Source organism: Hippocampus comes, unplaced genomic scaffold (assembly GCF_001891065.2).
Source record: "Hippocampus comes isolate QL1 unplaced genomic scaffold, H_comes_QL1_v1.1 scaffold151, whole genome shotgun sequence".
NCBI lineage: Eukaryota > Metazoa > Chordata > Actinopteri > Syngnathiformes > Syngnathidae > Hippocampus > Hippocampus comes.
The window spans coordinates 123,321-146,298 of NW_017805591.1; the positions used below are offsets into that span (position 1 = coordinate 123,321).

Genomic DNA, 22,978 nt, shown 5'->3' on the forward strand with positions numbered 1-22,978 from the left:
AACTTTTCTGTAAAAATGCACCCAGCAATGAATTTCTACCATTTACTTGGAAACTTTGAGCAATTTTAAAAGTTAGCTTTTTTTTTTGTTGTTTTGGGGGGGCAGGCGCGGGGGCTCTGATGTTCTTTTCTCTGCAGCCAACGTTCAAATGACTATGCAAAAGGTTTTCAGCATTAATTGTGAAGACATCTGCACGGATATGAAAAAGGCTCCACAACCCTTTTCGAATTAATTTCTTGAATTTGTTTCTACCAACAACCTTAAGTAAAAAAAATATATATATATAGTTTGACCAGGGGAAATGAAAACAAACAACTGCGATAATTTGGTTGCACAAGTGTGCACACCCTCTTGTAACTGAGATTGTGGCTGTGTTCAGAATTAACCATTCACATTCAAACTAACGCACAAGACAAGTCAGCACACACCTTCAACATTTAAAGTGCCTCTCAATAACCCCCCCAAATAAAGTTCAGATGTTTCTCCGGTAGCTTCTTTGCATGATAATGATCAGAAGATGCCTTCATTGTTCAACAACCAGTTAAAACTAAAAGACCATAGATTTGAATATGTAGGCTAAAAGAAATATGAACAAAACTAACCTGTGTTGTGTTATTAATCATAATGACACATTTCATCTTTTTTATTATTTTTTTGCTGACATACCGAGTCAATTTGCGCAATCCTAAATCTATGTGATGTCCTACTAACACAATAACATCATCAAATAGAGCCGCCTTTAGCAATCTCCTCTGAAAATGAGTTGGTAACGCTGACCCGTACTGACATGAACATGTCCACACGCTTCACTGGGCGTGGGCCGCTCCCGGCCTAATGTCGCAGCTTCACTGGGGCATTTTCGGAGCCGACTCTTGTTTACGTCCCGGTAACAGTCCCGGTCTGCCTCGGCTCTCTTGAAAAATATTGAACTTGCATCACGCCGCTCCAGTTATAGGCCCTAAACTTTGGGATCAAAGGCTGTATACCCTTTAGGCGCCTTTTTTAAGTGAGCTGCATTTGAATTGATGTTGAAATATTTAGAGCCTGATTTCACAGCACTCGCGCAACTCAAGAGGAAATTTCTATTTGATCTTCAAATCCCCCTGTGCACAATAAGAGCTACGTGATTAAAAACGAATTGTCCAAATATGTGTGGAGCACGGTTGACTGAGGGCTCTGTTTGCTTCGAGCTTGTGTGATTAGAAGCCCGCTTGAGCTTCCTAATTCCACGCGTCCCTTGGAAAATAGATGACAAACAACAAGGGCGCTGCTTTTATCAAGATATTACTTTATTGATAGCATGAAGAAGGGAAGTAACAGACTGTCTATCAACATGTCTGATCACATTAAGTTAGCTCGATTTAGAAAAAAAAAAGCATTCGCACGACCCAAAGCCGGGTTAAGACAAAGACGTCATCAAGTTAAGACCATGAAGAGAGCTTGTACAAACTGTGCAAATCAAAAAGAAATGATCAATTATTAAGAAAATATAAAAACTATTTGTCAGTCTATTTCAGATGATCAAACGTAAAATCGAAAAAAAAAAAAAAAAAAGATACAGTAGCTATAAATAACTTGGGACACATCTTTAAATGAAGATGCCGCAAAGTTTTACTCGTCAGGTTTTGGCAGCATCTTGTGTTTCCAATACCGCTGCCGCTATAATAAGCACTTTTTTTTTTTTTTTACATTTTCAGATGGAAAAATCACTGCAGATGTTATCGAAAACAACCTTTGTCATTCAACTTGTACATTCACGCAAAGAAGGGCATTGTTAAAAACAGACAATAAAGAGGTCATCGTTCGGCAAATGCAGTTCATGCCTCTTCATGCAGTAAAAAGAAAAAAAAAATGAACATAACCCTGAGACACACACAATAATAAGTAACTTCTTCAGCTGTAACCGTCCTTGCCAGCTTGTATTTTCACTTCAGGAGGAAGATGCAAATTTAAGCTGGCCAAAATTGAGGGAAGCCCAAGTCCAATGTCTAAAAATAGAGACAGGAAGAGTCGTACGGTGCATCGAATCAGACGCTTTTAGCACACATCTTCTCGACTTCGACACTTGTCTGCCGATGCAACCTTTCGATGTTGCGGGACTTCAGTCAAACATTTGGCGTTAAGTCACGGAGTTTTCTGCTCCGGGGCCTCCCCAGGCTGTGCTTCGCATGTTACAAAGTGCGCATGGCAACCGCACCGGCTTCGGGGCTACATGGGAAAGTTACACAAGACGTTCTGGGTAAACACATCCGGTGGAACGAGGCGATGAAGACGCTCTTTCAGTCTTCACTTTCCAGGAATCGAGCCAATCCAATGTTGACGGTACCGGGAACGCCGGGGGGGAACACACGGGCCCCTTCATCCTCGTTGCTGTGGAGAGAAGGTGAAAGAAGGAGATTAATGTTCCGGTCCGGTGACGACCCAGCGAGGGTACATGACCACACAAGAATGCGCGGAGGTCTCCAGGTCTCCCGTCAGCTTGTCAAAGAGACATTCTACGCAGCTTAGCATCGGCTCATGAGGCGTCGCGTCAACGGCGCCGCGAGCCCGCTTCCCCCCGTGGAATGTGCGATTAAGCTGTCGTGCAGATGGCTAATAAATACACGACTGTATTCTTTGGTGTAAATAACTAAAATACTGAATGTACACTCGCCAAATGCAGAACACATTTTCCACCAGCTGTGGTAGATGTGTGAATTTTGTCAGGTGCATGCATTGTCCAGTGAAAAAAATTAAATATGCCCTGGTGAAATAGAATTCAACGCATAAAGCTACTTCGACCCGCCATAGATTGGAGTGGTCAGTTTGCCACTTCAAAATAAGACAGTAAACCCATTGGGATAAGGGACCTGAGCCCTGTCGCAAATAGCAACAAAAGACGAGGAGCCCCGCCCTCCCAAATGTTTACAATTGTCCACAGTACATCAACAGTTTAAATAAACCGTAAACATATCACAAACTACAAAGTATGACCCCAAAACATATCATTTCAAACTCATCTTACATGACCCTTAAAAATATTCCGTCACTTCCACTAACAACCCAAGCCTAAACTTTGCTCCTCTCCGACAAACGGAGCTTGTTTCTCAGACAACATTGATCACTTACATACTTGCTTGACACCAAATGACTGTACTACTCCCCTATTCAGACAGAGCTTTGGTGAAATCGTGTAGCGTCTTCGGGCATTTAATGAAAGAACACAAAAACTGGGTGGAAGAAACAGCAGGCACATTGAACGTCATCCGTCAGATTCGGACTTGCTAACGAACAGCTACGTTTTCACAAACGCGTGTACCCCTAAAAGAATGTGAGAGGGATAAATCTGCTTTGCTTGTGTGCAATCAGCAATGGTTTACAGCATATGGAATTTAGTACAGGAAACAGTGCCTCATACCACTCGCCTTTACCATTGAAAAAACATCAACAAGGGTTCCCATTCCTGACTTTTATTTTCCAGGACTATTTCATCAGTTACAGTGCAAGTCCAGTTGTCACAACATACACTGATAAATTCCACCCTCAAAATTTGGGGAGGTTTTATCATCTACAATTGTAGACCCCCCGACTAAAAATAAATAAATAAAAATAAAATTAAAAAAGAAAACAAACGAACGACCTGCTCACAGCCGTGAATTGATTCTCCTTGTTCTCCTCAAAAGAGCCGTTCAAAAGAATGACTTGTTTGCAAATGTCACAACACTAATATAAAATCTCACTTGGGTGTTCAGATCTAAATCGGTGGTCATTTGGTACCAGGCCGCACAGAAAAATAAACAACTTACATTTCTTCCGTTTTATTCATTTCGGAATCTAAAAGATGTTTTATTTTGAAAAATTACTGGATTCTCTGTTACATCCGTCTACAGTATGTCACTCTTGACGCAGGTCAAGGCGCGCTTCTCGGTCACGTGATAGGTTATCGCTAAAACGAAACCCAGGAGCTTGGAAAATGAGTAAAAAAAAAAACAAATGTCTTTGGGAAGAGGAAAAGCCCTCGCCAGGAGACAGAATAGGAGCCTACGACTTTCAAGAAAAAGAAGGCTACATTTAATAGACAGTATCAGGAGTGCTTTTTAAAATACGGATTCATCCCAACGGGAGATTCCCACGCACCAAATCCACTCTGCAATATATGCCGGGATGGTGAGTCGTATTTTTAATGTACTTTGTATTTGTGGTGTATTTTATTTTGAAGGCACGTTTAAACGTTACCATAGAGCGTTGCATATCATATTATTTTGTTGTATTTATCCGGCCTGAAAGGTCCGTGGGGCATAAAAGGTTGGGGACCGCTGATCTAAATGACTTTCGTTCCAAAGTAAATCAAGAACATGGAATTGCCGAATGAGCCGCTGATGTGTTGGAGAAGACAAATCCCACGCAGGCACCCACGCCACTGCCATTGCCAGGCCGACTAGCTCAGGGGCATAACATGAGTTAAAAACTGCACGAAAAGTTGGAGCTCTGCTCTCTGTGCACATTCACGGTATTTTAATAGAGATGAATTCCTGATTTAAGGTTTTCTCTTTCACATATTTTCTCTTTCTGCTGTCAGACAATGGAGCGAGTCGAAAACACCCGAGTGAAATGTGGCCCGTTGCTATCTTGAAGCCGTCGTCATGGTCGCTGCGGCTCGACTGAAACCAGAGATGGACTGTATTTCATCTCAGAGCGCACAGCCAAAAGTGACTGCGCGCCCCACTCCGGCTCTCTTGACACTCAACACGAGAAACAACTCACACTCGATATACAGCGCCGCGGCAACATTCTTCAAAATAAAGCCTTACTTTGGTCTGAAATTCGGTAAATCAAGCGCCAATGTCAGATAGGAACGCTGGGCAGCAGAACTGTTCTCAGGGAATATGCAATTTGACCGGTTGGTAGTGTCACGCAGGGCGCTGTGCCCGCTAGAAGCAAAGATGAAGCAGAAAAGCGCGACGCTTCACCCATTTGAGGAGGCTGAAAAGAGACATACGGTGCATGACTGTAACCCGTTTGCTTTCACCCACGAGGCAGAGAGAATGAGAGGGAGGAAAACACAATTTTCCAGGATAGCTCAAACTTTTCCAGGGCATTTTACATTTATTTGTATATGTTCCCCATAACTGGAAGAATCGGTCAATCATTTTCCAGGTTTTCCAGGATGCATGGGAACCCGGAGCAATAATGAGAAAAGCCATGCCAAGGCGTGTCGGAGGCGTGCAGTTGATAAAGAGCAAACATTTTGAGGAACGTGTTGAAATTAGCCTGGCTCAGATGGTGTTTCCTTGAGTTTTTGCAAAGAATTGCTAAGCGAAGCTATCGTCATTTTTTTTTTTGAAGAATCCAATTTTCAACAATGAGTGAGAAAAGATGCGGATCCGCACTTTCGATTTTTGCATCACACTGCTAACGCGGTCCTTGGAGGAGGTAATGACCTCCTGTGAAAACCATCTGCCGCAACTGGCCGATGCATGAAAGCCTCCTTCTTGGATCAGCAGTTGAGCACCATTTTCACAAGTCTTGTTTTAAAATTTGGCATCTGTGATCTCCAGCTGCCGCCGCAGATAAATTCAGTGCCCTGCAGTTAGGAATGGAATGTTCCACTTGGATATTCGGAGGGAGGAACGCGCTGTTTTACCCCTAATTATCCTCGTTTGTCAGCGGATGAGCGCTTGCTCTCTAATCTCAACCTGTTTGACTGCGGTTGCTTTGTTTGGATGATGAAAAGGGGGCCGACGGATGCCTGCGCTGATCCACGCTCGGATGCTATTGTTCACACAGACAGGGAGTGCACACTGGACGGTCTCCTTTATTACCTGCGGTACACCTCCAGGCAGTCTTCAAATAGGCTGTCGCTCACAGACGAGCCTGAACTCCCCAAGATCCTGCCGTGTCTTTATAATCGGACGTCATCATTCCCATTTTCTCTCTTGACGCTCGTCTCCTCCTCCTCCTCCTCAGTAAAAGTAACGTCGCAGCTTTTTGTGAAGGTGGCAAATCCATATCGCCATGTTGCAACCGACTTCATGTCCAAACAAGCAGCACCAAGCCACTTCCTGTTTGGTCACTTAGCAACCGGCGACCAACGCGATAAGTTTGAACCGGCCGCCATCATCCCTCCGCCCTACCCTGCGCTGAACGGCGTGCAAAACACGTGCGGTGCTTCTGCGACGCGTTTAATCTTTCTCGAGTGGAGATGATGACAAAGCTGCTTCTCACTCCTTAGTGGTTTACTGAGTGACGGCCATCATTACTTTTTAATAATAAGAGTCAGCGCTATTTTATACTCGTCTTTCACCGTCTAGCTGTCTGTCATTTTCTCTTCTTCTCCTTAATGCCTGAACCAACTTAATAACTTGTACCAAGAGTCATCACTTGTGTATAACTCACCGTCGTATTTCATCTTTTCAAAACAAATACAACACACTAAAAACATGCAAGCGTGGTGGAATGCACGGTATGTCGCGCTGCGATCCTCTGAACGACCCCCGTGATCTCCTCGGAGTGCACGCTAAAGCGAACCCAGCCAAATGGAAAGCTAATTAGAATTAAAAGCATTACCTAACTTCTTAGGCTTATTATTGGAAGTAGTTCAAGGCTAATCCAGGTGAACAAACATTGCCTGGAGAAACAGTTGGGGAATTGTTTGTAGGAGTGCCCATCCACATATGCATTTAAACCGTCTTTTAGAACGTACTGTACGGACATATATCGGTCCATGGAAATTTATACCGCTTGTTTATTTTAACCGGACAGCACTGTGCCGTCGTGATGAGCGCATCTGCCCCCGAGTCTTGAGATCCTGGGTTGGAATCTTGACTCAGGGCTTCCTTTGTGCAGTTTGTAGGTTCACTGTATGCTTAACCCTTGTGCACCAAAACATCCCGTAACAGGACTGTTGACGTACAAACTAAAATTATGTCATGATCTATTAACATGTTGAAGGCGCTAACTTGTCCATATTGAATAGTCCGAATTCAATGTTTTTGTTTTTTACTTATATGCAGATGATAGTTACTTATACCCATAGCACAATACTGCTTTTTATTGCTTTGATGTCCATAGAGGGCACCAACCTCAATAAGTAAATAGAAACTATATATGTATGGATAGGTCTGACGCCACTGAACATTTTGAGTGGTCGCAAGAAAAAAAAAGGATTTAGAAATGACTTTGATATTACACTTTAAAGCCACCGTTCCATTATGGTGCCTTCGTCCGATGTGTCGTTAAAAAAAATCAACGCACATGGGTTAAATGGGTTTTCGACAGGTACGGCCATTTCCTTCCATCCATCCATGCATCCATTTTCCGAGCCGCTTGATCATCACAAGGGTGCTGGAGCCTATCCCAGCTGTCTTCGGGCAGTAGGCGGGGGACACCCTGAACCGGTTGCTAGCCAAGGCCACTTCCTTCAACATTCCAAAAATATGATGAAGGTAAGTGAAGACTATAAATTATGTGAGTGGTTGTGCGCTCTGTGATCGGCTGGCGACCAGACCAGTGTGTACTTCCAAAGTTAGCAGGGGGGGGGTGAACTCCAATTCACGTGCAGCCCTCACGAGGACAAGCACGACAGAAAATGGATGGTTGTGTTAACTGTTACCATGCTGCAATTTATTTTTATTTTTTTATTTAAAGAACTTACTCTAAGTTCTTCGCCTTGAACGTGATTTAAGTGCCAACACATGGTTAATTGACTCTGTATGAAAATGTCTTGGGAAATTCACGCCAAAGCAACAAGTGGCACAGAAACTAATCCTGACAGCAAGGCCGAGTTAGCGAATCAGAAAGGCCACCCGTCCATTTTCTATAGCGCTCCACACATCTTGATTTGGGTCACAAGTGACCTGGAGCCTATCACGGTTGAATTTTACGGGTAGCCTGCCAATCACAGGCCATTCACCCTTTCCACCCATGGACAATTCAAAGTCTTCAATGAACCTGAAGAGCTTTTTCTTTTGGACTGTGGGAGGAATTTGTGTGTGAGAAACCCACGCAGACGCAGGGAGAACAAACACTAAATCCACTTTGCTGCCCCCAAGGAAAGTTATTCAAGGCACAATATGGTGTGGCCTACCAAAAATGAAGTAATCACCGAACCATGAAGCAATTCGCAACATAAACTTCGATCATATTCATCAAGCAAATGTCACGTGCACATAAGACTCGGTCACTGCCGCGTCCTGCCGTTTACTCGCAAGGCCACCTTCCTCATTCTTTGTGTCCTGCAAGGTCCGTGCCGTGTTTACTAATGACCTCGTAGCCTTCCACTGTATTGACCTTCGGGTGAAGCGCAAGCATTTACATGCGTTTGCATTATTTGTGCTGTAAAAGAGTGGTGGGGCCGGCCGGCGTCCTGGTGCAGCTGCACAGGAGAATGGGGCATCCTTGAGGCAAAACAGTGGGACAAAGAGGGGCTCTGTAACACAAAACGTGCCACTTCGGTACCACTTCAGAGGCGCAAATATTACGTAATTCACGATGAATTAGCGGGTGCAGACACGCATTGGCTCATGCCAGCTGGCTCCCCTGAAGAGGCCCCTGGAACTGTATGATGGCTCGTCACTTTCGAGGGCCTAATCAAATTAGCGCGGCCGATTATTCAGCCAGGAGGGGGGGGGGGGGGTTGTTGTACACCGATGCAATTATAGAATGCTCATTCACTTTGGGCTCCTGGTGGCCCTCACGGCGCGCGTGGCATTAATAAAACATAAGCAGGGAGACGAGTGGGGGGCCCTCGGCACTCCTCTCCCTGATCCCACTGCGACCTTTCCGTTTTACAGCAGCTGTCTTGGGACGCCACGAGCTCGCCAACGTCCCCCCCCGACCCCCCACCCCCCGGGGAGACCCCTGCCCCTGCCAGGTGTACTCCATCACACGACTTCTGTTGAAGCCGTTAAAGTGGTGCTTATTTTGTGATTTTGATGTAATGAGAGGCGATGAGTGGGGAGCAAAGTGGGGGAGGGGGCTTAAGAGACAAAAGGCCGAAGCATAGATAACAGTTATTTGTTCCTTGGTTTCAAGAGGGACATTACGCGCAGAGGTCTGGTTGCATCCTGTCTGCTCATCGGCTGATGTCAGATTGTAAAGAAAAAAAAAAAACAAGAGTTGGCGATGTGATTTGAGCATAGTAACGGTATAGTAAATGTACACTTTGCTGGGGAAAACAACACCCCCATGGTCCTCCTCCCATATTTGCTTATGTTGTGACTCATGCACACACGAAACTCTTCTGAATGTCATTTGTTTTTTCAGATGGCCGGTTCAGACTTGGGAGTGTTGTTTTTGAAAACTTTCACTTTTGAGATGAATGTTTTGCTTATTCATCCTCCAGGAAGTGTCACGTTGTATCTGTTTTCAGTTAATAATTGCCTCATGCAAAATAGCTCATGGTTGAGATCCGCTTTTTATTTGTCCCACCCTGCACCTGAATGTGTCGTCATTTTGCCTTTGTAATACAGTACAGTACTTTATTTTTCATGAGACCAACTTCACCTCACACTACTCATTCAAAGAAAAAAAATGTGAATTTAATGCGGTCAATTTCCCTGAATAGCAAATAAACATGGGTAGCATGTCGCCATAGTGGTTCGATCGTATATTTCTGTGTGGATAATTGGGCGTACATATATGTGTCCGAGAGAGCGAATGAGGGAGAGGGAAAGAGAAAATCATTGATCGGCAAAAGTTTCACAACTAACTGCATGCATAAACGGCAAATAAAGTTCATAAACAGCTGAGGGCAGGTTTTCAAGCCTGCCATAAACATTAAATGAAACACATGCAAAGCACTACAGATACACAATTATTCTGCCTCCCTGACCCCAGCTGAAAGTTGACAGCCTCTGGAGCGAAGTATTTTTAGGCAGGCATTAGTCTCGGCTGCCAAAGTGGGCAAAATATAGCTTTGCTACTTCTGGTCTTACTTGCGCTGCACTTGCAACTCCGCGTGCGCACGTGTGTGTGTGTGTGTGTGTGTGTGCGCGCGCGCGCGCGCGCGCGCACACACACACACACACACACACACACACACACACACAGACTACCATTCTCCTGCTTCAACAAGTTGGCCCTCTGCAGATCTCTGCTTCTTCTTACCCCTTCCCTGTTGTAATTAAACAAAGGCACTGGGGCGGTCGCCATGGTAACTGCAGAGCGATGCGGCGCCTTGATCTTTCTTAAGCCAGCCTGCCTGTCTCCAACCATGCCCCAAAGACCAAACTACGTGCCACAGAGACAGTGGTCCTCAACAGCAGTCAGGTTATAACACAACGTCTCACATCCCAACCAGCTGTGTGCAGTTAACACAGGCGGTGCAGCAGACGCCCTCGCTCGCACTCAGCTATACGTCACCGTCTTGGCATTGCACAACGCGCCCGTATAGAAGTTACAATCTTGTTTACCAGAGTGAAGAAAATGTGGTTGTTGTCAAGTCCCCGAAAACGATCTGTCGAAGTGAAAATAACATGCCTATAGGAAAGGCAATACACAGAGCGAATTGTTATTTACTTTACATACACTATGCACTTATGGAGATCAAAGCTTCTGGATGCATGAAAGAGGGACTGGCGTTAGTTTGAGGGGAAAAAAAGGAAAGAAAGGAGGGAAAAAAATTATGGGCTGTAAGAAAAATAAAGCAATCGCTCAAAACCTGATCAAAATAAAGCAATCCCTCAAAACCAATGAATCAACAGCACATAAACCTAAGTGCAAATGCATGCAGCCGAATGACTCTTGGCATCGTAATAAAACCCTTTCTCGAGTTTACTTTCTATCTAAATGATGAATAAACCGGCAACCAACAATAAAGAGACGCTTCACTCTTTGAAATGCAACTCCGGTGAGTTTTCCCTCTACCGAGTACTATATTTGAATACAAACGTTAAGTTCATTGAAGAATTTCATGTACCAGCAGAAACTCATAATGCTTCCACAATTGACTGACATTATCCATGATGGACCGACCAGCCCGATTCTGATCAAAGCAGATTTGTAAACGTCGTTTTTTTTTTTTCTATGGGTTCTTAACAGTATACGGGCCAGTCTGAATTCAAACCTGGACACCTTCAGTGTAGCACCACATTGTGCCGCCACCACCGAGGTCTCCTAGAAGAGATGCGGCATAATTATTCGCAAGAAGAGGACACCCCTTCAGTGTCATAGAGTTGTATATTTTGCCGTTTTAATACTCACTGTTCCTAAAAAGAAAACACATGCCTATGAATAGTGATGAAGGTTTAGAATGATCGGACCATCTATGCTAATCTCTGACAGTGTTTCACGTTGTTCTCATTAAGCTAGTGGACTTTCAGACAAATGTATATGGTTTGATAGAGCAATGTGGAGTTGAAATACACAATGTTTATGTTGAATTGTGTTTAATATTTCAGCTTTACAGTCAACTTCAACTGGGAATGACAAACAGCTTGAAGCAAGCGCACTTGGGTTCTTATATGGAGAACTGTGTGGACAGGAGAGAGTGCGAACAGGTGTTCAAGAATAAGGAAGTGTTTTAGTACTTTTAAATTTGTTGTGGGAGGGTTAAAAAAAACAACAACTTTTAATCTGGTCTCTATATATTGCAGATTTACATCCATTGTGGGTGTGTTTGGAACATATCGCTCGATTAAGGGGGTTCACTGTCCACCCAGACCGAAACATTTCTGCTCTTCTGAATTCCGGGCGCTGACTCCTGACTGATCGTGTCGGCTCATTCGTCTACCCGGCACCACGAGCACAGGCCTGATCCAATGACAGAGGTCCTGTGTTGCGACCCTCTGTAATTAGCAACGCCGCTGACATTCCTGCAGCTCTGCAGACCGGCGTGTTTATCCAACACCCGGTCATCACAGCGGCTTGATAATGTGTAACTGTAACCAGTAGCAACCCTGGCAACAGCGCAGGCTTGGAAACCGGCCTAGTCCGGCTCAAACTGACATTCAGCTCGGACCGTGTAAGGTGTTTTGGGGACGAGAGATACTCACCGTAGGAAGCTCAATGCGCCCATGCATTTCTAGGCTGACAGGTACTTCCATGTACTGACGAACGCCGTGGGAATGAGTGAGTAAGGAACGCTGGTCACGCTGTCCCAAGAGTCCGACGACGGATCGTAGCAGTCTAGCGTCTTACACCTTTGAGCCCCAAAGTACCCCCCGACCACGTAGAGTCTGTTTCCCGATGCCACCGCATGACAGCTGATCCGTTTGGCAGTCACGTCGCCGAACTTGGACCACTGGTACGTCTCGCTGTTGAAGCGGTATGCCGAGCTGGCTGAGAATTCGGTGTCGCCCCCGATCACGACGACGTGGTTTCCGACCACCGCCGCCGCCGTGTAGCGCCAAAGCTGCGGACACGCCGCCGGAACGGACCACCGGTTCTGACAAGGGTCAAAGCACTGAACCTTGGGATATTTGTCTCTGTTGACGCTGGTTCCTCCAAAGGCGAAGAGCTTGTTTTTAGCGCCGACAACCGCGGCGTTGCTCACGCCTTCTCTCAGCGGGGCCACCAGCGTCCATTTATTGGTCTGCGGGTCGTACTGCTCCACCTGTTTAAGTGACACGGACGGGGAGGCGGGAAAGGATCCCGCAAGAGAAGTGTGTCCGCCCACGACGTAAAGCATGTGGTCCAGCTCTGCTGAGCCATGTCCGAATCTGGCAACTAACATGGGCGCCGCTTTGGACCACTCATCGTGCAATGTGTCGTAGGTCCAGACATCTTTGGAGGCTCCGTTCTCAGAGCCACGCCCTCCAGTGACATAGACCTGCAAGACAAGGACCGGATTTAGAGTGCCACTCTTAACTCATTCACTCCCAAAGACGTTTTTCAACGTCTTTTCAGACTTGGTCCAGAATTGGCTGGTACCGAATGAGTTAAGTGTCGTTTAAGAGATCTTCAATGCTCAAGATACATTTTACAATGTGGTTACCTTACAACCGATGGCACAGGCGCTGCATTCCTTCCTGGGGCTTGGGATGTCCGTTTTTGGGGTGATCTCTTTGGTCTTGTTGTCAATCACATAGACTTTGTCGCACATGAAGGTTTGTCCTCCAAGCAGCAACAAAGCCTGGCTGACTTTTCGGGGCCGGGCGCAGAATCCCGTCACGATGCCATCATTCTGGAGGATCCTCATCTTGCACCGCACGGCATCTTCCACGATCTCTCGGCCAACCTTGTGACACATGACCAGCTCCTCTGAAGCCACGTTGTTGAGGAGGTACGTCTCGGGGAGAAGCGCCAGACGGACGCAGCGCAGTAACTCTGGCAGTTCGCTGTGCCTCTGCTCCATGTCGGCCTTGACCCAATCGATTACGGCCTCGTACACCAGGCTCTCGTCCTCCACCTCCAGCTCTTCACTGAGGATCAGCTCGCGCACTTTGTCTCTGGGAAGGTTTAGGAAATCCTCGGTTTTGTAGAGGGTCGCGAAGTTTGCCAGACACATGCTCCACGACAGCTCGTACAGTCTCTGGCACTGATGGGCGTCGGACAGCAGCATCATCCCCAGACAGTTGGACTGGTGGAGATTCTTTTCTAGAAACTCCGATGCCGCATCCCTGATGTCGTGGAACTGAAGCATATCACCGGCCTCGAGCAGGGACTCTGCGTTTTCCTCGTTGATGATGATTCGGGCCGAGTAGGCGTAGTCGAGCAGCAACTCCAGCACCTCCGGATGGAGGGAGTCGTGGAAGTTGACTTCGGCGTCACGACTCTCCCTCAGTCCGCCGCTGAACATGGCCTCGAAGTAACGACTACAGGAGGCCAGGACGGCCCGGTGGCAGGGGAAGGCCCGGTTGCCGGCTTTCAGGACGACATCGGTGAAGACTTTGCGCTTGCGAAGTAAGTTGAGCTGGGTCAGGAGGCTGTCGGCATGTGACGTCTTGTGGAACAACTGGATGTTCATGGAGCCGGAGCTGGAGCGAGATTTTCGGTTTTCGTGGCTGGTGACGGACATTTTGAATTTGAAGCTGAGGAGTATTGAAAAAGAAATGCAAGATATTAGCTGAGAGAACACGCACTGCTTTATGGTTTACAACAGTGTTCAGTTTATACAGCGGCGACGTATCCTAAGTGACGTCGTCTCTCACTAACCGAGAGGAGGTACCTTCCAGTTAATATTTGGATGGAAACGTTCCAGGCCAAGCACATAAAACAAACAGAAAGCACGGTGATAAAGTGAGCGTGGCTTTTGCCTTGTAATGACATTTTCTCTTTTATGGAACACCCCTTGTATACATTTTCCAACAGCTTGAATAGGGCTGAGTATGCTACAAACACACATGTACAAACACTGCTTTATCTTCCTGATTGAACGGAAAGAGGTAGTTGTCCACCGGGTTGTTAGACAGTCATAAAACTCTGCTTGATGTGTTGCTACGGAAATGAACTTGAGACTTTAGGGAGTTAAAAGGCAAGCCGTCACAGAGCACTCCCACAGAAAATATCAATAAACCCGTGAGAAGGTCCAAACAACTGGCCTTCACACACACACCCCTTATTACTAACGACGCCGGTGTGCCTTCTTATGTCACATTTTTCCACCCCTCTAAACATTTCAAGCCTGCGAGTCAAATCCAGCCTCTGTGACAGCCAATGAATTACCCTGCAGGCTCTCCAACTACAGGCAGTGTTTTAAAACCTGTCAGAAATAGACGACAGTCAATTTCTCTCCCTTCATAGTGGAGTCTCCAGTAACTGGGCTAATGATTACAACTTTTTTTTTTTTTTTTTTCCCAGGACCAAAATGGTACAAGCATGTTTCCAAGCTGTTAAAGTGTAGTGTCAAGAGCACAAAAGCCTTGCTGACATTACAGGCGAACATCTCAGTGACAGGGCATTGCACCCTTAAAAGTACAATAATGCAGTATTGTGTGGCTGGTATAGTCACCATCCATTTTTGTACCTTGTGATTCAGTCTATCTGCAATAAGTTTCTGAAATGCAGGTTGATAATTTTGACCTTTATTAGATTCAAACAGGTACGCAATTAGTACATTTGATGGCACTATGTTTATTCTTGTCAACAACAATAACGTGTATTCTTCTGAAATCGTAGTGCCGTAGAAGTGCCGGGGTTTCCCCAAGCTTGTACAGCTCGACATATGTAGCACTTAACAACATATTACACCACCTGTCATATCATATCATGTCATATATCACCGTAAGGACTTTAGTGCAGACTCTTTCGGTTTCAGTGAGCTCCAGCTTAAGTGTTGCTGCACAAAAAATATCTTCCATCGCAACATAGGATGTATGGAGGGGAGATTCGAACCCTTCTCCAAACTGTGAGCCCACATACCAAGTGCACCACCGTCAAGAATAAAACTGAATCACTAAAATAACCTTTTCTCTTCAGGAATGCAATTAGAAAAAAAATTAAAATTGACAGCTGAATCAAGAAATAAAAATCCATCCATTTTGCATTTATATTTCACTTATACTCATTCGTGTTGCGGCTGTGCTGAGTGATATATTCTGGTGACTCCTGGTCACACTTCAGTAAACCTAACACATGATTTTGAAAAGTGCTGGAAGCTGAAGTACCTGGTAAAAACCCATGCAAGTCCAAGGAGAACAACAAATTTGAAGCCAGAACCTCTCAACTGTGAGACAATATTCAGCCACTAAAATATTTTTTTGTGTTGAGAAATGCAAGACAATAACTTGAATTTGACAATTTAATCGTGAAATGCAAATACTATTGTTTTTGGTAAAAGACCGAAAGTGTATTTTTCTTGAAAATACACAATTTAGGTCAAGGAATTGTGTAGTAACTAATGCACAGGCATTTTTTTCAACTGTTGTCAAGCGAGATTGGTTTGGTTGGGGGGTCTTATAAATTTGTTAAGCATTTTATACAAATTGGCTAACAAATGTATACAGTTGTGCTGTATAAATCTGTGTTAAAAGATCACAAGACACATGCTAAAAGACTACGTATGTTAGTCAAACGTCAAGGCTACCACAAAAGAATCATTTTCGATATCAACTCACTGCTTCAGTCGGTAAATTGAGGGTGACATTCTGAAACAAGTCGCCTTCCAAGACTGGCCCATTTTGACAAAGTTTAAAGCCATTTTTGCTCATTGTAATTGCAAACCAACCCGAAAGCCGTAAAGCAGTAATAAACTCTGCATGGCACTGCGTGCCCCACTCGCCTCCATTCTATCTTTTGTTCCACGCCGGATCACATTAAGTCGTCTTTTGAATCTCGGTGGACTGTGTGGGCTTTGCGTGGACGGACACGGCGTGAAATCCAATTGGGTTTTTGTGCACCCCCCAAAAAGTGAAATTGCGCTCATGAAGACGGGAATGTGTGCGTGGGGACTGGGGAGGGGGACGATACAACTTGTCAAGCACGCCGGGTAAGTCAAGTAAACACAAAGGCTTTGTGAACACAAACTTACCTTTAAACAGATGGCCGCGACGCGTCTCCGGATTCTTTCTGTCGCCTTTCGACGAGATCGCTCAAAAGTTTTTGGTGCGCTTTTTTAAAAAATCACAAATTAAGCGAACCGACTTTCCCAGTTTAAGACTATTCTGTGAGTTAAACAGTCGAAGGGCTTGTCAGCCATTTGTCACGAGCCCGAGGAAAGTTTCGAAGCGAGGGAAAAGTTAGGAACCTCGTTTCGATCCACGACAGCCTGCACTGAGTAAATGAAGAGGAGGAGGAGTACGCGGCAGCATTCTGTGGCGTTTGCTGGCTCCTCCCCTCGCTGCTGCTCTTGACCAATCACACGCTGGGATCAGAATGCCTTTTATTCTTTGTCTCACTCTTTACAACCCCGATGGGGCCACTTCATTAGGTACACTTGCTGGTGCAAAGACAACGCCGGTGACATTTCATTGACCGTGATTTAAGAATACGGTGTGTTTCATTTCGTGATTTGCAGTTGTGATTAAACTGCTTTGCATCATGGCGAGATAACCTCGGGGCCCATACACGGACTATGACAATTGTAATCGTCTCCGGCCTTCCTGTGTGGCGTTTGCATCTTTTCCCCATACTTGGCGTGGGTTTTCTCTCCTTGTCCATAGGGGTGAGTGTGAACAGTTGTGCCCTACAATTGGCGGTTGAGAAGTTCAGGGAGTAAACTGACTCTCGCCCAAACTATGCTGGGATTGGATCCAGCACACCCACGACCCGAGTGACGATAAGCAGTATGATAGATGGACGGATGGATGGATGGTTGGATGCATGGATGACAGACACACACACACACACACACACACACACACACACACAAACACACACACACACACACACACACACACACACACACACACACACATGCACTCATACGTGACACAGTGACTCACAGTTATTTGCTTACGCAGTTACTCACACTCACGCATTTATTCATTCAGTTTCCTTGTAACTCTCAGCTATGTCATTACTCACTCACTCACAGTTACTGCCATTCTTATTCACTCACTCACTCACTCACTCACTCACTCACTCACTCACTCACTCACTCACTCACTCACTCACTTACAAAATTCCATTTCCAAAACCATTTAATGCCAACCAAATGCAGGGGCAAAAATACAATACGCTTAGGGGTCCATGCAGAGCGTCGAAGAAAGCAAGTGTCTCAACAAATACAATAAATTGCAGATCAGCTTCTGGCTAACATGGCTATCCTTATGTTAAAAAAAGTAGTGTGGTTAATCTGCAACTTCCATCTGAAAACTAAAGCATTTTTTTAAACTACCATTATTAGTGTTTTTATATGACAAGAATTTCGACTGTTCAAACCTTTACTTCATTTCCTGACCTAAAATGAAGACAAAGTGTTGATGTTGCGCTTTCCTAAAACGAAAACATTTTCTATTGATGTTACACCGTCAATGTCATTTGAACCATTTCTGTTGATACAAAGAATAGTGGTTTGTTAAAGTATTTTGTTCCCTTACTGTACCCAATGTGAACTGAACTGTGAATTTAATAAGCGTCCCCCACAACCAACTCACCAAAACGCTGACATGGCCCATGATGAAAACAAGTTTGACACCGCTGACCTAAATCATCACAAAGAAAATCTAGACGTCAGCATTACACATCTCTTATCCATTGGGGTAATTCTAGACAAAACTTGATCCTTTACAAAAGAGTACCTTTTATTTTATTTGATATTCTAAAATATATTCAAAAATTATTTTCTCATTCCCGATGTATCAGTCAAGCCCCCCTTTAGCACCGAGAGATAAAAAAAACGTGAAGCCGTAAGTATCTTCCACTCTCTACTCCAGCAATGTACGGGTAGAACATTTCAATGTCTCTCGACAACATGGCAGAAGGTTCAATTAATCTATGAATCAACCTGTTAATAAAACGATAGCTTTGTGTTCAACAGCTTTCATACTAAATAAGTAAATTGAGATAAAGTCATCATTATTTCAAAATAAAGTTGATACTTTTAGGGGCATTTTTACCTGGTTGTTTGTTGAGATTTTAATGAAGGAAAATATATACCTGATTTGGCTCAATAGAGGTTGGGAAAGCCACTTTTTTTTCCAAACATTGAAAAATTGCTTGCTCCCCTCTTCCCTGCAGCTCATTTTTGCACCACAATTAGCAAATGATATGTACAGACGGAGAAATGCAAATGATCCAAACTGCCACTTCAGACAAGTATAGAGCATGGGACACGTCTAACATCATTGCTCTCTCGACTTAGACCTTGGAGAAACCATTTTGTGTATGCGTTTGATTTTAGTTCAGTTCAATGAAACCATGGTTGAACTTTTTAGCCATAATTCACACGGGTGTGTTTGACACAAAAAATGTTGCTCATGACCAAAAGAACACCATACCGACAGTGAAGCACTGTAGTGGTAGCATCATGATTTGGGGTTGTTTTTCTTCAGCTGGAATTGAGGGCTTGGTCAACGTGAAGGGAATTATGAACAGTTCCAAATAGCGGTCAGTGTGAGCAAAAAAAACCCCAAAAAATTCAGGCTTTTGCTAGGGAAAGCCAATCAGATAGAATAGTATTTGAAGTCAATCATCGGTATTTTACTGTAAATGGTGGCGGGTGTGGGCTGACTCCCATTTAATATGAGTTAGCATGGGATTGGGTAATTCTGAAAAAAGCCCCAACCCCAGCTATAAGACCACACCTGTGCAACCACAAAATCTCAGGTATTTCGGTAAATATTTTTTAAACAATTTTTTTTTGCTTTGTACAAGTTGTATGTCACATAAATGGCGGGAAAAAAGAAAGATTTGCAATTGTTCTCATTTTTTCGCATCACAAAAGCATTTGAACACAGCTGCATAGATGTTCATATTCTCTGTATACTCAAAACAGCCGCGATATACCACTGCAAACAAAATAACCAACCTAGTGTTAAATTAGGAGCCCCCTCTCAAACTGTTTGGCTGAGAGTCTCCATAACTCCCAGGAATGCCTCAAAAATCAGCATGTGCAAGATTAACCTTGTCCTTGCTCATGTGCCAGCTCCACATAACCAGAAGTCTTTAACGACCGTAAGCTGGCAGGTTCAAGCACCGCCGTGAACCATGGGATTGTTTCTCCGGCAGAATTCCTAGCATTCTCTGGAGAATTGAAATACCTGAACGCTTTGTGAATGTTCGTCCATGTTCAAAGAGGGTTGTCACGATAAGGTTCATCATACAATGTCAGCATGCAAACAATATTTAAAAAAAAAAAAAAATGCTGCAAACAAATGCGTCTTAACGTGTGGTGTCACTGTCGTCATTGTCTTACTATGTTATGCGTACCGCAGTGGCGGATGCTGGTCTATCAAGGAGGGGAAGCTCAATTTCGGCCGACATCATAAAATGTGTCTGTTTATTCATACGTGGATTCTACTCTCCGTTCCTTCCTAAGATATGTTCATTAAATTCCAACATTTTCCTAGTGTTCTTGTGCATCTTGAGACCAAAACAAAAGAAAGACATGTTATTTTGGTTATTTACAGCAGAGTATGGTATAATTTTTAATGGTCCGGCCCACTCGACATCTACCGAGGTCGTATGTGGCCCACAATGTGAAATGAGTTTGACACCCATGCAATACATGGCCATTTTTTCATCCAAAAACGCCTTACAATACATGGTCGTTTTTTTCAGCTAAAAACTCCTGACTAATATGGTCATTTTTTTCGTCGAAAAACGCCTTACTATACATGGCCGTTTTTTTGGGCTAAAAACGCCTTACTATACGGTACATGGTCGTTTTTTTCTGGTTATAACACGTGGCTATACATGGTCGTTATTTTCGGCTAAAAACGCCTGACTATACATGGTCATTTTTGTCGGCTAAAAACGCTGTACTATACATGGTTGTTATTTTCGGCTAAAAACGCCTTCCTATACATGGTCGTTTTTTTTCGGCTAAAAATGCCTTACTATAGATGGTCGTTATTTTCGGTTAAAAACGCCCTATTATACATGGTCGTTTTTTTTCGGGTTAAAACGTAAAAACGCCTTACTATACATGGCCGTTTATTTTGGCTAAAAACGCCTTACTATACGGCACATGGTCGTTTTTTTCGGGTTATAACGCGTGACTATACATGGTCGTTATTTTCGGCTAAAAACGCCTCACTATACATGGACATTTTTTTCTGCAAAAAACGCCTTACTATACATGGTCGCTATTTTGGGCTAAAAACGTCTTACTATACATGGTCGTTTTTTTCGGCTAAAAACGCCTTACTATACATGGCCGTTTTTTTTTTGGCTAAAAACGCCTTACTATACGGTACATGGTCGTTTTTTTCTGGTTATAACGCGTGGCGATACATGGTCGTTATTTTCGGCTAAAAACGCCTGACTATACATGGTCGTTTTTTTCGGCTAAAAACGCCTGACTATACATGGTCGTTTTTTTCGGCTAAAAACGCCTGACTATACATGGTCGTTTTTTTCGGCTAAAAACGCCTGACTATACATGGTCGTTTTTTTCGGCTAAAAACGCCTGACTATACATGGTCGTTTTTTTCGGCTAAAAACGCCTGACTATACATGGTCGTTTTTTTCGGCTAAAAACGCCTGACTATACATGGTCGTTTTTTTCGGCTAAAAACGCCTGACTATACATGGTCGTTTTTTTCGGCTAAAAACGCCTTACTATACATGGTCGTTTTTTTCGAGTTAAAGCTCCTGACTATACATGGTCATTTTTTTCCCGCTAAAAACACCTTACGATACATGGCCGTTTTTTTATTGGCTAAAAACGTCTTCCGATACATGGTCGTTTTTTTCGGCTAAAAACGCCTGACTATACATGGTCGTTTTTTTCGAGTTAAAGCTCCTGACTATACATGGTCATTTTTTTCCCGCTAAAAACACCTTACGATACGTTGCCGTTTTTTGGGGGGCTAAAATGCCTTACTATACATGGTCGTTATTTTCGGCTAAAAACGCCTGACTATACATGGTCGTTTTTTTCGAGTTAAAGCTCCTGACTATACATGGTCATTTTTTTCCCGCTAAAAACACCTTACGATACGTTGCCGTTTTTTGGGGGGCTAAAATGCCTTACTATACATGGTCGTTATTTTCGGCTAAAAACGCCTGACTATACATGGTCGTTTTTTTCGAGTTAAAGCTCCTGACTATACATGGTCATTTTTTTCCCGCTAAAAACACCTTACGATACGTTGCCGTTTTTTGGGGGGCTAAAATGCCTTACTATACATGGTCGTTATTTTCGGCTAAAAACGCCTGACTATACATGGTCGTTTTTTTCGAGTTAAAGCTCCTGACTATACATGGTCATTTTTTTCCCGCTAAAAACACCTTACGATACGTTGCCGTTTTTTGGGGGGCTAAAATGCCTTACTATACATGGTCGTTATTTTCGGCTAAAAACGCCTGACTATACATGGTCGTTTTTTTCGAGTTAAAGCTCCTGACTATACATGGTCATTTTTTTCCCGCTAAAAACACCTTACGATACGTTGCCGTTTTTTGGGGGGCTAAAATGCCTTACTATACATGGTCGTTATTTTCGGCTAAAAACGCCTGACTATACATGGTCGTTTTTTTCGAGTTAAAGCTCCTGACTATACATGGTCATTTTTTTTCCGCGAAAAACGGCTTACTATATATGGTCGTTTTTTTGGCTAAAAACGCCTTACTATACATGGTCATTTTTTTTCCGCGAAAAACGGCTTACTATATATGGTCGTTTTTTTTTTGGCTAAAAACGCCTTTCTATACATGGTCGTTTTTTTTCCCGCTAAAAACACCTTACGATACGTTGCCGTTTTTTGGGGGGCTAAAATGCCTTACTATACATGGTCGTTTTTTTCGGCTAAAAACGCCTTCCTATACATGGTCGTTTTTTTCGGCTAAAAACGCCTTACTATACATGGTCGTTATTTTCGGCTAAAAACGCCTGACGATGCATGGTCGTTTTTTTCGGCTCAAAACGCGTTACTATACATGGTCGTTTTTTTCGGATAAAAACTCCTTACGATACATGGTCGTTTTTTTCGGGTGAAAACGCCTTATGATACATGGTCGTTATTTTCGGCTAAAAACGCCTTACTATACATGGTCATTTTGTTCGAGTTAAAGCTCCTGACTATACATGGTCATTTTTTTTCCGCTAAAAACACCTTACTATACATGGCGGGTTTTTTTTGGCTAAAAACGCCTTACTATACATGGTTGTTTTTTTCGGCAAAAAACGTCTTCCGATACATGGTCGTTTTTTCGGCTAAAAACGCCTGACTATACATGGTCGTTTTTTTCGGCTAAAAACGCCTTACCATACATGGTTGTTATTTTCGGCTCAAAACGCCTTACTATACATGGTCGTTTTTTTTTCGGGTTAAAACGCCTTACTATACATGGTTGTTTTTTTCGGGTTGAAACGCCTGACTATATATGGTCGTTTTTTTCGGGTTAAAGCTCCTTACTATACATGGTCATTTTTTTTCCCGCTAAAAACGCCTTACTATATATGGTCGTTTTTTTTGGCTAAAAACGCCTTCCTATACATGGTTGTTTTTTTTCG

General features: G+C 43.8%; 1 protein-coding gene across 1 annotated transcript; it reads right to left on the minus strand.

Annotated features, from left to right (window-relative positions):
* Positions 1 to 1,267: 1,267 nt before the first annotated feature.
* enc3 (ectodermal-neural cortex 3) lies at positions 1,268 to 16,636 on the minus strand. Its single transcript, XM_019880360.1, has 4 exons — positions 16,388 to 16,636; positions 12,914 to 13,949; positions 11,973 to 12,748; positions 1,268 to 2,370 (listed from the first exon to the last, which is right to left on the minus strand). The coding sequence occupies exons 2-3, from the start codon at positions 13,934 to 13,936 to the stop codon at positions 12,002 to 12,004; spliced, it is 1,770 nt and encodes a 589-aa protein (XP_019735919.1). The 5' UTR covers positions 13,937 to 13,949; positions 16,388 to 16,636; the 3' UTR covers positions 1,268 to 2,370; positions 11,973 to 12,001.
* Positions 16,637 to 22,978: the final 6,342 nt, after the last annotated feature.